Below are 16,673 nucleotides of genomic sequence, written 5' to 3'. Positions count from 1 at the left end.
GTTCTCCCACAAGCTTCTGAAGGGACTAACTATGAAAGAAAAGGGAACAAGGCAAGGAAAAGAAGTGTTTACATCCAGCTTCAGCCTGGAGAAAAGAAGGCTCCAAGGAGACCTTAGAGTGCCCTTCCAGTGTCTGGAAAGGGGCTACAAAAAAGCTGGGGAGGGACTTTTGACAAGGGGTTGTGGTGGCAGGATAAGGGACAATGGCTTTGAGCTGGAAGAGGGGAGATTGAGACTGGAGATTAGGAAAAAATTCTTTTGAGTGAGGGTCATGAGACTCTGGAACAGGTTGTCCAGGGAGGCCGTGGATGCCCTCACCCTGGAGGTGTTCAAGGTCAGGCTGGATGAGGTCTCGAGGGAGTTGTTCCTGTGCATGGCAGGGAGGTTGGAACTAAGTGATCTTTAAGGTCCCTTCCAACCCAAACCATTCTATGAATCTGAGAACTTCCAGGAACCTACTGCCCAACTACAGTAACTTGCTATTCTTTCAAACCACCTGAAACATAGGTAAATTCTGTCTTTACAAAGAAACCCAAAGGCCATCTGCCCCAAAGCTGCCACCTCCTCCCTGCACTCTGACATTAAAACAACTCTGCCCACACTTCTCTGCAGTTAGAACTGAAGGGCCTGTTATCTGCCAGCACCTGCCCACCCCTTTGAGCTGTCCGAAGCACTTAGCACCTCTGCAGCCCCTGCTGATGTTTCCCAGCCATTAGAACCGTTAAACACAGTCCTGTGCTTTGTGACAAGAGCCAAAAGGTGGCCAGGAGTGAAAACAGGGCAGCAAACAATGACAGACAATTTAACTCCACAATATTATGGGGTCTGAGATCACTGGAGCCCAAAATAACCACGCTTCAAGTATTGTACCACTTGTCACAAGACATATTTCTACCACCCCCCCCCCTTTTTATTTTTTTTTACAACCACCCTTCTGCTGTTTGATGATACAACAGGTGGGAGCTTAGCTGTTCCTCCTGTTGAGACATATTCCAGCCTGGCAGGTGTTTGTTTTGATCAAGCACACACACACAAACACACACACACACGCTTCACAGTCACAACAGACAACTCTCTAGTTCAGAATCATTCCAGCAGGCTCCAAACCTCTTTCTATCCCTCCTTTCCCCCCCAGATACAGATTTATTCCTGTAGGCCTTTCACTTACCTCTCCCATAGCCCGTCCTTCCAGAGCAAGTGCTTGAAAATCATGATTCAGCTCATCCATGGAACGCACCTATTCGTAGATGGGCAAGAAAAAGAGATGAGGAAATGCTTGCAGTTGGTTTTCTTCATAATAATCACAGTTCATAGCAATTCTGAGACAAACATATTCCAGGACATAACAAGGTTATTGAGCTCCAACAGGTAACTTACCTCTGAAGACTCCCAGAAGCTACAAAGTTTATAGTTAAATTTATGCACAAACAAAAAAAGGAAAAAGCAGCAATCACTTTTAAACCATCCAAAGTCTAACACAACCACATCTGCTAAGTGCATTGCAGAGGCTAATTGAGCTGCATTATTCTAAGTGAGGCACTCAAGGCACAAGCCAATTGGTATCATTTCCTTGCAGGTGAAAATCAAGTGAAGACTACTCTCATGGCAAACAGGCAGATTTATAGTAAAGTGACATTAATATGAAAGAGCAAAACACAATGGTAGAAACAAAAGGCAAATTAAATAAGACCAAAGAGAGCAAGCAATGCCTTCAGGTCAGTTACTAATTTAAGTTATTGAACCCACAGCAATCAGAGAATCAGACAATCATTAAGGCTGGAAAAACCTCCAAGATCACCAAGTCCAGCCATTAACCCAGTACTGCCAGGTCACCACTAATCCAAGGCCTTCAGCACCACAACTACACAGCTTTGAAATCCCTCCAGAGATGCTGAGTCCACCACACCCCTGCGCAGCCCAGGCCAGGCCTTGACAACCCTTGGGGTTCAACCAAAACCTCTTCAGGTGAGACTTGAAGCCATTTCTTCTTGCCTATCACTACTTACTAGGGAGAAGAGATCCACACCCACTTGGCTCCAACCTCCTTTCAGGGATTTCTAGCGAGCCAGGTCTCCCCTCAGGCTCCTCTTCCCCAAGCTGAGCAACCCCAAGACTCACAGTGAGAATCCAGAAGCACATAAACCGTGGTGCAGAACACCTGAAGTAAGCCCACAACATGCTGTGGCCTTTTCCTTACTCCCAGGAAGCTGCTGGTGCATAACACAGCAGGCACACAGCCCCATGGCTCTGCTGGGACCCAAGGCTTGCCACGTACACAAGGACAAGTCAGGGTGAAGCTGCCCTTCCAGACTCTTTGGGCAGAGCTTGGGCACTGTGGGAGCAAGAGGAGAGGCCAGGAGGTGACAGTGGCCTTGCTCACCTGGAGGGCCTGCAAAGATCCATTTCCCTGGGGAGTTGGGCCCTTCTCTGCTTCTGCTTTGGATCTGCTTCAAAGCAGCAGCAATTTAACAGTCACCTACGTTGAGGATGCAAGAAAACACATCTGATTTTCATTCTCAAACCTCATCCAGAGGCATCCCCGCAGATGCAGCCATGGAGCACAGCTGCAGAAGCAAAGGACAAACCCAACTATGGACTTCAGGACAAAGCACAGAAGTTCAGCCACATTGCTGCAATTCACTCAGTTACTGCCCTCCTCAGATAACAGCCCCCTATCAAAGCAGGGCTTGCTACAACAGCCACGACCACTTATGGTGGCACATAACCAACACTACACACCTCCTACTCCATGTTTACACATTCCCTGCAACCCAAATGCTCTGCTGTGATCCACAGTTCTGCTAGAGTAAGGAGTCTGGAGAGGAAAAAAATAAAATAAAAGGCACTACTTTACAAGTAACTCCCAGCCTCTATTCAGTGAGGAGCTTTCTGGGCTCTTTTTAACCCCAGAGTTTAGTCCTGTCACCGCTGAAGACATGGCAAGAGATGTGGAGGACAAGGGAAGGAGCCCAGTAATACCTGGTGGGTAATTTAAATGTATATTTTATATATATATAATATATATTTTATATATATAAAAAAAAAAAAAAACAGTTTAGATGCTAAGGTTCCTGCAGTGAGATCAGTGCTGTAAGTGGTTACACCACATTCACTGACCTTAACCCTGACTTCTCACACTTCTGCCACTACTTCCAGCAGAACCACATCAAAATTTTGCTGTGACAACACTGCATTTTTAAGACAAGATCCAAAAGATCTCACCCAAGAATATCAGATGTAGAGAGGACACCATGGATAACCTCCAGATGTCTCCTCCAGCCTGTGACACCACAGCTTTGCAGGCAATTAGTAACACACTGATAAATTATTTATTTCTGCGATTTGCAAATCCCCAACAGCCAGTCACCTGAAGGACATGGATCTGTAAGAGCAGGTCTAGAGAATGCCATGAAAATCATCAGAGAGCTGGAGAACCTCCCATATGGGGACAGGCTGAGAGAGTTGTCATTGTGCAGCCTGGAGAAGAGAAGGCTCCAGGCAGACCTTAGAGCAGCCTTCCAGTACCTGAAGAGGCTCCAGGAAAGCTGGGGAGGGACTTTTGACAAGGGCTGGAAGTGACAGGATGAGGGACAATGGCTTTGAGCTGGGAGAGGGGAGGTTGAAACTGGAGCTGAGGAAGAAATTCTTTATAGAGTGCAGGTGGGGAGACACTGGAACAGGTTGCTCAGGGAGGTTGCAGCTGTCCCCTCCCTGGAGGTGTTCAAGGCCAGGTTGAATAAGGCCTTGAGCAACCTGAGCTAGTGGGAGGTGTCCCTGTCCATGGCAGTGGGGTTGGAACTGGATGATCTTTAAGGTCCCTTCCAACCCAAACCATTCAATGATTCTATGATCATCTATAAACCCACAGTATCCTCTCCTTGCTAGATCTCACTCAAAGCTATTTTCAGTGATGCCTCCATCTTGTCACCTGCTGCAGTGACACTTATTACACCAACCACAGGCACAGAGAGCAGAGACAGGACTCCACCTTCCAAAAGCTACAGCACCAAAGTCCTGCCTTCCTGTCAGTCCCATCCCCCAATCTGCCAGGGAAGATATGTCTCAGGTGAGACAGAAGTTAACCAAGACCACACTCTTCCATGAAGCACTGCAAGCTGCACTCATGGGAATTGCTGCAGACCCCAGACATACAAAGCCACAAAAGCTGAGCAGTAGCAAGTGGTTATTTCAATGAGCCATCTGAGGCCTGGAGAAGCTACACCAAGAGATTCCCTGGATGATGTTCATTACTCTCACTCTAAAGCAGTGTCCCAGCAAACCACAGATGCAGCTGCAGTGGCACCAATCCAGGACTTGCAGCACTATGCACAGTGCTGGTAGAGAAGCAGAGCAGTTCCAACTGCTCCAAAACAAAAGAGCTCCAAAAGGTGATATGGGAACCTCCCAACAAAGCTGCTACAAAGCAATGATCACCAGGCTCCTTGCACAGATCAAAAAGATGTTGGGTGACATTTGGGTTTTGTTTGGTAAGATCCCAGCACCATCAACTCCCCCTGCTAAACTGAGCTCCCCTCACAGCTTCAGATCACCAACACCCCTGGTGATGGTCCTGTATAAAACAAGGGCAGCTTCTGAACAGGAGGGAATTCTTCTTTTCAGCTCCAATCTCACCCTTCTCTCTGGTACTTCAGCATGTTACATGGCCATCCTTACTCCATCAAACATTTTTAAGACTGCTGGAATCATCCATTCTACTTGTTCGCATCAAATGCAACAACTGCTCACAACATTTTCAGATGTCTTGTTCAAGTGTTGGCCTGGAGTAGAAAAATGTCTTATCATCTTGTCCAAGCATTCACAGCAGTGTAAATATGGGACTTGGTGTCCAGTCATGCTCCCATGCTGGCCTGAAGTCTTGGTGGAGAAGCTAGAGCTTGTGGAACTATTAACAACACACCATCTCCAAAACAGTCAAAGCCTTCAATGCAAGTTCATGACCCTCCACCAGACACCACAATTCCATCAAGTCCTATTTCTCCAAGAGCTGTAAGTCAACAAACATGCACAGCTCCCCCCAGTGCTGACCATGTGGCCACCTCCAAGGTGGAGAAGCACACTTGTCTTCAAGCAATGCCATAACAGCTGATTGCTAGAGAGGTGATAAGAGAGCGAGATAAGAGTAGTAGTAAAGGGTAAAAAGCAGTGTCATCATTAAAGCAAAGTGCACTCCAAAGGTTTCACACTCAGCACATCTGATAGTTCTGCTGCTTTCACTCCTCTCTTGAGGGTCTGCAGGGCCTTCAAACCTGTCTTAAGATTGCCAACTCTCATCCCAACCTCCCTGCTAACAAGACACAGCAGAAACAGGCTGCCTCCATCTTCTTTCAGATAGGCTTTGCCTCGGGCACTATCAAAACAGTATCAGCTTCTCTGTCTGCTGTCACAGGTCAAGAAACAGAAGAAATCATCCACTAGATATCTAGGAGCCACCTCTATTCATCCCTCTTTCAGCAATCCTAACAATAAAAACATTGTCTGAATCAGGTCTTTGTGCACAACTTTTGGGCACTGTATGCCCAAACTGCACAGAATCATCAATTCTGAGGCCCTTCAGTCTCTGTTCCTTTATCTCCACAGATCTTTGCATCTATGTTTGTAAGAGAGGCTAGTTTACTATTCAGTTTTCACAGACTGTACACAAAAGGTCCTCATTTCCCCACTTCTGTATTATTAACCAGCAGCACTTCTTCACCTCATGTTCTTAGACAATGCACACAAACATCACAGGGCTCCTGCAGCTCCCTTTGAAAGAACAAAGAGCTTCTGAAACAGCAGAACATGCAGCCAAAGTCATGACTTCCCACACCTCAGTACTCCAAAAGGCAGGCAGTCCTCTGAAATGGTAATTACATGAGACTGGCAAACCATCACCTCACAGGGACCTACTCCTTCTCACTACCACTGCCCTGTAAGGAATGCAGACATGCAGTGCACAGTCAGGATGTGTAAACACTAGAAACAAGGAGGTCCACAGAGCAAGATCTTCTTCCCAGACAAGCACTAACGTCAATAAGATTTGATTGCCATAAAACTCAGCTCACTGCTGAACCAGAGCTTTGAAAGAAATCCAGCAGACAACGCCAAGATGAATTGGCTGCACACGGAGGCCATGCCCTGACTGGATGTGACATGACAACCTGGCTCCTCAGAGGGAGAGATGATCTTGAGAAACATCAGGCATCACAGGAGGAGAGGTCAGCTGCAGCTCCAGCTGCTTCACAGGTGATCCAACCAAACCTGACTCCTGCTCTTAGCCAGCAGCACTCCAGGCTCACCCCATGACAGCCTCTTCCACGCACACCACTTTGCAAAGCCAAACACCAAGTGCAGATCCTTGCTCCTACCAGAGGGGCCTCCCCAATTCCTTAACAAGAGCCTTCCTTCTGTCTGGTAAGGTAGCAAACCAGCAAATTTGCTTCTGAAGCCCTACTCAACAAAATTAAGGCTTTGTGCATCAGCACCACTCTGCTGAATGAGAGTTGTGGAGCAGTTTGACTGCAGAGGCACAATCCTCCCCTCCACATAACTGCTGTGCCTGCACTCAGGAATTATGTAAATCTCCCTGAAATTAACCAGGAGCTCATTCAAGAAGAGCAATTTTCACACAGGCTAATGCATGAATGTATGTCACTGTAACACACTCCAGCCACTTCACTGACTCACAACTAATTCCTGCCTGCTCAGAGGAAGCAGCATGTACCCCAGAGAGGGTTTCCAGTGTGCTGTGAGCCACAGTCAGGAGCCGGGGTAAAGCCACCTTGCCCAGGCTCAGGTCAGTTCTGCTTCTAAAGCCCTTTAACCAATTCCCACCTCTGCTCTGAAAAACATCCTAAAGCCAGAGAGAGATATACTGCTCAGGACACAGGCTGGGTCAGGCATCTAAACCTGATTTTCCCTCTCCTGAACAAAAGTTCTGGGCCCCTCAATTCAAGAAAGAGCTCGAGTTGCTTGAACGCGTCCAGCGAAGTGCAACAAAGCTGGGGAGGGGTCTGGAGCACTAGGCTGGGGAGAGGCTGAGGGAGCTGGGGGTGTTTAGCCTGGAGAAGAGGAGGCTCAGGGGAGACCTTATTGCCATCTACAACTACCTGAAGGGAGGCTGTAGCCAGATGGGGGTTGGGCTCTTCTCCCAGGTAACCAGCAACAGAACAAGTGGACACAGTCTCAAGCTGTGCAAGGGGAAGTCTAGACTTGGTCTTAGAAAGAAGTTCTTCACAGACAGAGATTGCCCATGGGACTGGGCTGCCCAGGGAGGGGGTGGGGTTGATGTCCCTGGAGGTGTTTAAGAAAAGCCTGGATGAGGCACTTAGTGCCATGGTCTGGTTGAGTAGTTAGGATTAGGTGATCGGTTGGACTTGATGATCTTGGAGGTCTCTTCCAACCTGGTTGATTCTGTGAAAACATTTGGCCTCACACAGGCTGAGGCCACAGAGGCCTTTCCCAGTTTCAAGAGAAGACAGCACTGCCCATGTTCAGAGGGCAAAAGGCAGAACGCTTGCTGCTCTCACCTGCTGCAGGCTGCCACAATGCACACCTGCTCCTCTACGTCAACAGCCACTCTCAAATCTCAGCCTCCCCCACAACTCCCCAGCCAACCTCCTCACTGGGCACTCACCAAGCCCTCAAGCAGCAGGCAACTAACGCCTGTCAGGCAGCCATCTTACACAGGACACTTCCATGTGGGTTTGGTTTGCAGTAACATCAGAGGGCCTCATCACTGCCAAACTAAAGGACAGCAGCTCCGAACTTTCAGCAGCTCACACTTTCCTGGTCCCCAAGCTACACAGACCTTGTCCATATCTACAGCACTTTGGGCTTTACATACAGGGAATTCCAGCAGCTAAAGATTTTCTATGCATTGGTACCATTTGGTACTGGAGCTTACCTACCACACCACAAACCCAGGTGAGAGGCTTTTCCCTGCTTTTCAGCCCTCCTCAAAACACAGCCACAGATACAACCAGTAGTGAGATGCTTTGGAAGTTGTCTCTTTCAGAAGCGTAAAGCAGACCTTGGTGATCCTCACCAAAGACCCAAGAGCTCAGAGAGGCTGAGAGTGGAAGGAACAACTTCCCCGAGGAAAGGACTTTTGACAGGGCTTGTAGTTATAGGACAAAAGGGAATTGGACTGAAGCTTGAGGAGCACAGATTTAGATTGGAGATCAGGAAGAAATTCTTTCCAGTGAGGGTGATGAGACACTGGCACAGGTTGCCCAGGAAAGTTGTGGCTGCCCCCTCCCTGGAGGTGTTCAGGGCCAGGTTGGATGAGGCCTTGAGCAACCTGGGCTAGTGGGAGGTGTCCTTGCCCATGGCAGGGGGGTTGGATGATCTTTAAGGTCCTTTCCAACCCAAACTATTCTATGAATCTAGGAACCTACAGGCAGAGAGGGACCAAATCCCTCCTCTTACAAGCCCCAATGCTCTAAAGGTGCCACGCAGCAAAGGATGAGCAGGGAAAGCTGTGGAACACCAGGCCCCACCAAAAGGAGCAGTAAAGCCCAGCACCTTCCAGGACACCCTGCTCTGCTGGGACTGCAAACCCCAGCTAATTTTAACCTCATAAGCAGCCAGGCCCACGGGGCTAAATGACACTTGTCAGAAGGGATTCTGCAGTCAGCTAAACCAACAGCAACCAGGGCCCCAAACTGTCCTTACAATTACTAAGAGGGATCTGAAGGACCTAACAAATTAACATGAGAGCAACCCTCTATTTACCTTTTGGATTTCCAGTACCATCTTTTTTATTCTTGAATAATCCAAGGGTTTGGGTTTGGTTTTTTTCTCCAAACTACTATCAGCAAAGCAGCTGAATTGGAATTTGAAGTAAATGTTAATGTCAACAATCAGTGTTAATATAGCACCTTATATTAAGCAAATATGGTTGCTCATATGACCTTTCCATCCAAATTCCAAGTGCAATACTATAGCCCATTTCATGGTTTGCAGGTGTCCCAGGGGATTGTAGCTTTATGTGTTAAGGAATCTTCGTTTATGGAGAATTTATATTCCCCCAGCAAAACTACCCAAGGCTGAATTTCATTCTTAATCACAAAGAGGTTTTGTTTTTTTTTTTTTCTTCCTCCTTATGCAAGTGATGCTACCCAGAAAGAGAATGGAGAGGTAGAATTAACAAACAAAAAAACCAAAACACCACCACGACCAAAAAAAAACCAAGAAAACACACAGGAGAAAAAGAAAACAGCAAATAAACAAACTAAAAAGTCCCATGGAGAAAAAGAAGCTGAGAAATATTCTAGTTGATGATGTAAAAATTTGCCTCTAAAAGCACACCACAAAGCCTGAGGATGGATGATTATTTTATTTTTGATGTTGGACAATATTAACCAGATCAAGTATCTGCATTTATTAGCAGCACCAGAGACTGCAGAGGGTTTAAGTTCTCTGTTTCTATGATGCTGATGATGCTAAAGAGAGGAACCAAAGCAAACCAGGGGACTGCCCCTGTGAGCCCCAGCTCTCCTCTTTCTCCCTCTCCTAATGCCCTCTCCACACAGCCCCATTTCAAAGGCTGCTTTTTCCCTTCCCCAGCACTGTCTTAGCCCGGGATCTCTCTAGCCCCCAGCTGTTTCTCCCTTCAACTAGAGCACTTCTCCCACTACTCCCCTCCCCCAGTTCTACTCCTGACCAGGAGACAAACCCCTCAGGGCAGGATCTGCTAAACCAGGGGTAGGAAAGTAGGATGGGCGCTGCAGAGACAGGATTCCATGAAGCTGCAACATGTAAATGGCTGCTTTGCAACTTCTTTGATCCACAGCAAATTACAGGCCTGACTGGAGCCTTCAGTCCTGCCAGCCAAGCAAGCCAAATCCAGGGGATCCCACAGATAGCACTCTAAGGAACCCTGGGCAAAGCATCCTCAACTTATCTGCCATGCTAGCAAACAAGAGCCAGGTGCTGGGACCACAAATCCAGGGACTGGGCTCATTCCCCAGCCTTTGCTGGTGCTGGCCATGGTTGGAGGAGCCCACAGATAATTTAACTCTGCACAAGCTAGATGGGACCACCTTGCTCCAAGCCCACTTGGTTTGCTTTCCTGCTCCTGAAGAGTGATGTGGGAAATGGTGTTACACTTGCCAAGAGAGATCAACACCTTAGGATTTGTCAGCTCCTGAAATGAAGAGCTTTGGTTTGTTTCTTTGAGAAGAGAGGAGAGATTCCAAGTTCTCCCTGCTTGGTGTTTATCCAGAGCACCTCAAAAGTGTGATTTTTACTTGGGTATTTATTTTTAACTTAGGTGGACTCTGCAAGTGTGAAAAAGCAAGTGTGGTGTAAAGTTTCCATCCGTTAGGCCTCCACATTTTAAATCCTGCTCAATTTGTAATAGGAAAAGCCCAAAACCTTATTTTCTAGTAAAACATTCCTCTAAAAAAAAAAAAAAAAAAAAGTCAGCCTTACTGAAGGAACACTGGAATTAAGACAGGAAGAACATCAAAATTACTCAGGCTGCTGCCTGAATAAAACATTCCTAGAAGGGAGAGGAGAAAAAAACATGTATAGCTGAACAGCCTAAATAAGAAGATAAACAAAGCTGGGGAAGGGTCTGGAGAACAGGGCTGGTGAGGAGCAGCTGAGGGAACTGGGATTGTTCAGTCTGGAGAAAAGGAGGCTTAGGGGAGACCTCATTGCTCTCTACAGCTCCCTGAAAGGAGGCTGCAGTGAGATGCATCCTAGAGTCAGGTGATAAGTGAGAGGAAACAGCCTGATATTGTGCCAGGGAGGGGTTAGGTTGGAGATTAGGAAAACTTTCTTTACTGCAGGAGTGGTCGGGACTGAAAGAGGCTGCCCCCCTGGTGGTACGAGTCACCATGCCTGGAGGTGTTCACAAAATATGCGGCCATCATTTAATGGCCAAGGTGGTGCTGGGTTGACAGCTGGACTTGATGATCTTGGAGGCCTTCTTCAACCCAAACAATTCAATGATTCTACTTTGTAGCACTTCATTTATAAACTCCCAAGTCATTAAAGCTTTTTAAACTACCCCAAGGTTTACAGATTTCAGATGGAAACAAGTGCCTCCCACTCAGCCTGTGGGAGAACAGCAGAGTTTGGCTGGTTTGAAACCTCACACAGCACCTTCCTTACAACACACCTACCCTGCATGCACACGTAGAGTACATGGGAGAGGGAAAAAAAAACAGAGAACTTCCCAGCTGACAACAAGAAAAGCACAGCACAGTGTCAACAAGAGGCTCACTACACACACTCAGACCCAGGGTTAAAATATGCTGTTCCATCAACTGATTATGGCCCTATTTTTAGTCCTCTCCTACAACAATAGTCAGTGAAGAAAGAACGTGAAGTCACACGTCTTAGATGGGATTAGGTGCTTTAACTACTATTTTTATAGTAAAGGATTCATCATTGGAATTGCTCCTACCATTAGCATTGGAAGCAAAAGGCTGTTGAAACCCTGGATTGGCTAATGATGCAGATGGCACAGGGCCAAGGCGATTAACGATTCAGGGCACAGCAACACAGCCGCCAAAGGCGCCTCTCCAACGGCTCCACAGCCTGAGCTAACGATGTTTTCCCTCAGATTTGATTCACCCAGGCAAGTGCATCATCAATGTGGAATTTCAGCTGCTCCGCAACATCTCAGGCACAGACTCTTGGGAGTGAAAAACTTTCAAAATGCTGGATTACAGAAGAAATGACCTTAATTTTGCCTCACCGAGGTTGGTGGTACCTTGGGAAAACTCTTCTGCTCCCCAGGTGTGTACATGTGGGGAGATGTTTTTGAGTAGACACTCAGGGGTACGCTAAGATCTGGCTGGTTTCACCCCAAAAACACTTATCACAGAATCATTAAGGTTGGAAAAGCCCAATCTAAGCCATCAAGTCTAACTTTCTACCAACACCTCAGTGACCACTAGACCATGTCCCAGAGGGCCACATCTACTGTTTTGTTGAATACCTGCAGGGATGGGGACTCCACCATCTCCCTGGGCAGCCTGTTCCAATCCCTGACCATTCTTGCAGCAAAGAAATTTTCCCTGATACCCAGTCTCTAGCTATATCAACACTAATGTCTGTTCCTTTCACTTCTACTCTGACCTTCCAAGGTTTAAACTCAGAGGGAGAAAGGCCTAAAGAAGGGACACAGCAATGAATCTTCTCTAAAGACTTTCAAGACCATTCTGGACATGTTCCTATGTGAGCTACCCTAGGTGACCCTGCTCTGGTAGCAGCACTGGACCTCAATGGTCCCTTCCAAACCCTATCATTGATTCTCATTACAGTGCCAAGCTCACTGCTTCTGTCAGAGACAGATTTGAGCAGCCCCACGCCACACCAACTGCTAAGGGCTAACTTGAAGGTTTAATAACAATCAAGCTTCACTCTGGTGCAGAACCAAGGTCTCAAACACAGCTTCTCTACAGGGCAACTAACAAAGTCAGATGCTCCCACTAAAAACCACTGCCCTAGAACAAACGTTACCCATAACAAAGGAAGAGGAGCAACAGGATATCTGAGAGCAGATCGCTGTCAGGAGGGAGCACAGCATCACATGATATCCGCACACAAAGGAAAGTTTGTTCACTGCAGACCTGCGAGATCATCCCTCAGAGAAGACAAACTGCAACCTGCCCCAGCACACACCCACCAGTGAGTTTTGGGGCACACCACCACTGGATTCACTGCTCTGGAACAGCTCTTTGTTGAGGTGGTTTCTGAGCAGCAGTTGAAATTAATGGTGTCACTTTGCAAGGAAGAAGCTGCTACGGCTGGACAATGGCTTATGCCTTACCTGAAGTTTCACCCATGCCGAGTAACACAACCTGCTCTGCAGGAGCACAGAGAGGTTACAGCAGCTCAGCAAACCACAGAAGAGCTGATAAGGGGAAAGCAAGGATGGGGAGAGGGGAGGAAGAAAACAAGCACAAGCTGTACTCTAATAAAGCTCCACTGAAAACATGCTTGTGTGCTATGCACTCACTGAAACACTTCTGGAAGCACTGAAATGCACCAAATCCATAGTGTGGAAACCTCCTTGCTCATCCTGAGCAAGCACCACAGCAAGGAAGCAGATTACAAAGATGATGGACCAGAGAGAGCACACCGGGTCACTTGTGCAATCCCAGCTCAAGCCAGCTGCCTGTCAGGGACTGTAAAAGCAGCTGATTCAGAGGGAGCAGACTCTTAAACTGACCTTCTGCAGACTTCTGGCTGGGTTTTCTGCCCTATGCAAGAGAAGGGCTTTCCAATCCCCATCCTTCAATACCCAACCTAGCCAATCAACTCATGCTCCCTCTCTCTCAGGAAGGATTTTTCGAAGGGCAATGTAATGCAGAAAACTAAATCAAATGTTCTGATCTCTCTCTCTCAAAATTCCCTCTAGCACAAAGCAATCTCTGTGGGACAAATCAGCCAAAGCAGATATCTCACCTCAGCAAGGTATTATGTCCTGGCTTAGCTGGGTATCGAGTTAGCACAGCCATTCTAGTGTCACCCTGAGGGGAGTCCCGACTGCTTGACTGCCATGCAAGGAAGGAGCCATGAAAATACAAGAGATTTAAAGGACTCACATCAGAAAAGAGTCTTCAAGAGGAGAGCCACAGGCTCTACCAGAAGGTGTACATGATTAAGGATCCTCTCCATGCCTTCAACGTTAGCCCAGACAACAAGTCATGTTAGTAAAATCACAGCAGCTCTTAGACACTAGGTGCTTCCCAGGGGTGCATCAGGAAATCTCCATCCTGAACAGTTAAGTGTCACTTCAAGGGGATTTCTCTTTGGAAGAAAAAACACTAGATCTTAAAATCATAGAATGGTTTGGGTTGGAAGGGATCTTAAAGATCATCTAGCTCCAAACCCCTGCCAACTAGACCAGTTTGCTCAAGGCCCTTGGAACACAACCCAAATGGAATATTGCTATTAGAATACAAACCTCTGAGAGGGCACTTCTGAGCTTCTCCTTCCTTAGCTTCCACAATCCTTTTAGAGGACGTGGCCACAACTTCAAGGCAAAGTGGTCATCATGCCTGCCAACAGGCACCAAACATTGTCAAACAATGTCAGATGCAGACACTTCCACAGCAGCAAGCAGCACGGTTTGAGCAGCACTGTTCTAGAAGGGCAGCTGCCAGGAGAGTCACCTTCTGGCTCCACTTGAATGCAAGTTCTCAGTTAAGAAGCTGCATGGTCATATTGCCAAAAGACAAAACTGAGCAGAAAACCCAGCCCCAGGCCTGTTGCTCTCACTATTCTTTACCAGCTATATGTGAAAAATTCCCCACATTCAACAAGACGATCCCTGCAGAGTTCTATTGTCTCCAATTATTAATTAAACATGCTCTCAAAGAAAGTAAATCCCTACCATCATTTGCTTCTACTAAGCAACTCCCTCACTGCCCCAACTGCAGTTCAGACAGTCTGAGTACATCCACTCCGCAATTCAGAAGGGACCACCACCAGAGCAGCTTCTTTCTGCTCCAGTCTGAGCACATACACACAGACACCAGCCACAGGAGACCCCAGCCAAGAGAACCCAGCCAATTTTCCTAAAAACCTGCTCAGTGTTGATAACTTCTCCCAGCTGAGTATCTTGACCAGCTTTCCATTCCCCTCAGGAGCAGTAAACAGCTGTTTGAATTTGTAATGAGATCTGCAACCTCTCCCAACCAGGACAAATCCAAACCAGGCCATCTTGCACCTCTTCACTCACCTATGTGAGGAGAGGTTCTGATTCCCACCCATTTTTTGCAGGATAAACACACAAAACCACCCTAGAGCAGCTATCAAAACTCTGTTCCCAGAGCTTGAAATATAACTGGGCACCACAGGTGAGTGACAAACTTAACCTCCAGTTCCAATCTAATCATTACCAGTGGGCACCAACACTCAACTTCATCTTGTTGATTTCTGTGGACAAACAAATCTGAGTGCTGGGTCCTGCACCTGGGGTCACCACAAACCCATGAATGCTCCAGGCTTTGGGTAGAGAGGCTGGAAACTGCCTGGTAGACAAGGACCTGCAGGTGTCAGTCAACAGCAGTTGAAAAGGAGTCAGTGTGTGCCCAGGTGGCCAAGAAAGCCACCAGCATCCTGGCCTGGATCGACCAATAGTGTGGCCAGCAGGACCAGGGCAGGGATTGTCCCCTTGGACTGGGCAATGGTGAGACCACACCTCAAATATTAAGTCCAATTTTGGGCCCCTCACCCCAGGAAGGACATTGAGGGACTGAAGCGTGTCCAGGTTGCTAGCAGCCTTCTGAGCAACAAAGCTGGTGGAGGGTCTGGAGAATAGGGCTGGTGATGAGCAGCTGAGGGACCCATGGTCGTTCAGCCTGGAGTAAAGGAGGATGAGGGGAGACCTTTTGGCTCTCTACAACTCCCTGTAAGGAGATTGGAGCAAGCTGGGGGTTAGCCGCAAGTTGCAACAGGGAGGAAGTTTGGGTTGGACATTAGAAAACTTCTTCACTGAAAGGGTTCTCAAACACTGAACAGGCTCCCCAGGGAGGTGATTGAATCCCCATCCCATCAAAGAGGCAGAGATATGGTGCTGAGGAACATGGTTTAGCTCCAGTCTTAGCAGAGTTAGAGACCAGATGGACTCAATGATCTTAAAGGCCTTCTCCAACCACAACCTTTCTGTTATTATACAGTTCTAAAGAGAGAAGACTGCATTATGCAGTCAAGACTTGGCTGATGGAAGTGTCTTCCATGTGAAATCTGGTGTTGGAAGTATTTGTAGCTGCTGAGGAGTTCAGAGATTTCAATCCAGAGGTGGGAAAAAAAAAAACCAAACAAAAAAGTCTAATTCCACCACTGCTGTAGGAACAAAGGAGTTTGTAACATGTGCTGTTAATGTGGATATGTTTGATATCCAAACGTGCAACAGGACAGTAGCATCTTAATTCCTTAATTTTATATAAAAATGTAATTATTTCCCCCCTGCTCCTTCTTCATGAAGGAAAAACACAAAGGCAAGAGAACGTTTCCAGGTAAAACATATAAAGACCCAGCATTTGCCTGGTGTGCACAACAAGAGGACACTACCTGCTTCCCTGGCAGCAGAGAAACTTTACGTTAAGCCCTCCCTCCTAAAGCCATTCCCAGGTGGATTCTCAGAGCTGATACAAGAGGGAGGAGCAGGTAACCCCACAAAAATGGGAAGGCAGGATCCCATAAATAAGCTCTGACTCACAGCACTCACAGCTATTTAACAACCCCTGCTGAAATGCTATCATTTGGTAAAAATCACCGGAGTATTATCACCCACAGAGACAGATGTCTGGCTACCTACAGAACAAAGGACAAACTGGGATTCCACAATTAAAAAAAAAATCCCTCTACCTTTAATTCCAGCCTCCCAAGCTCTAGGCAGGCATTAACCTATATTACCCTGTAATTATTTTTTCTGCTTTCCATTATCTTTTAGCTACCAAGTTTCCTAACCAGTCTTCAAGGCAGCAAAGTCCTCGCTGCATTATCTTTGAAAGCCTAAAATCTAAAGTACAGTAATTTAAAGACATAGAATGGGTTGGGTTGGAAGGGACCTTCAAGATCATCTCCTTCCAATCCCCCTGCCAGGGGGGACACCCCCTGCCAGACAAAGTCGCTCAAGGCCCCAACTAACCAAGCCTTTTAAACCTCCAGGCTTGGGGCTTCTACAACTTGTCTGGACAACCTGT

The 16,673-nt window shown here is 47.1% G+C and overlaps 1 protein-coding gene across 2 annotated transcripts in view; it reads right to left on the bottom strand.

The window, feature by feature from the left end:
- Nucleotides 1–16,673, bottom strand: part of PUM1 (pumilio RNA binding family member 1) — a 90,708-nt gene that overhangs the window by 70,908 nt on the left and 3,127 nt on the right. For both annotated transcript variants that reach the window (XM_054395399.1, XM_054395401.1), the window contains exon 2: nucleotides 1,169–1,237. In XM_054395399.1, coding sequence (XP_054251374.1) covers nucleotides 1,169–1,237 — 69 coding nt within the window. The remainder of the gene's footprint in view (nucleotides 1–1,168; nucleotides 1,238–16,673) is intronic.

This window comes from Indicator indicator, chromosome 33, assembly GCF_027791375.1.
Source record: "Indicator indicator isolate 239-I01 chromosome 33, UM_Iind_1.1, whole genome shotgun sequence".
NCBI classification, from domain to species: domain Eukaryota; kingdom Metazoa; phylum Chordata; class Aves; order Piciformes; family Indicatoridae; genus Indicator; species Indicator indicator.
This window is presented reverse-complemented; position numbering and strand designations above follow the sequence as displayed.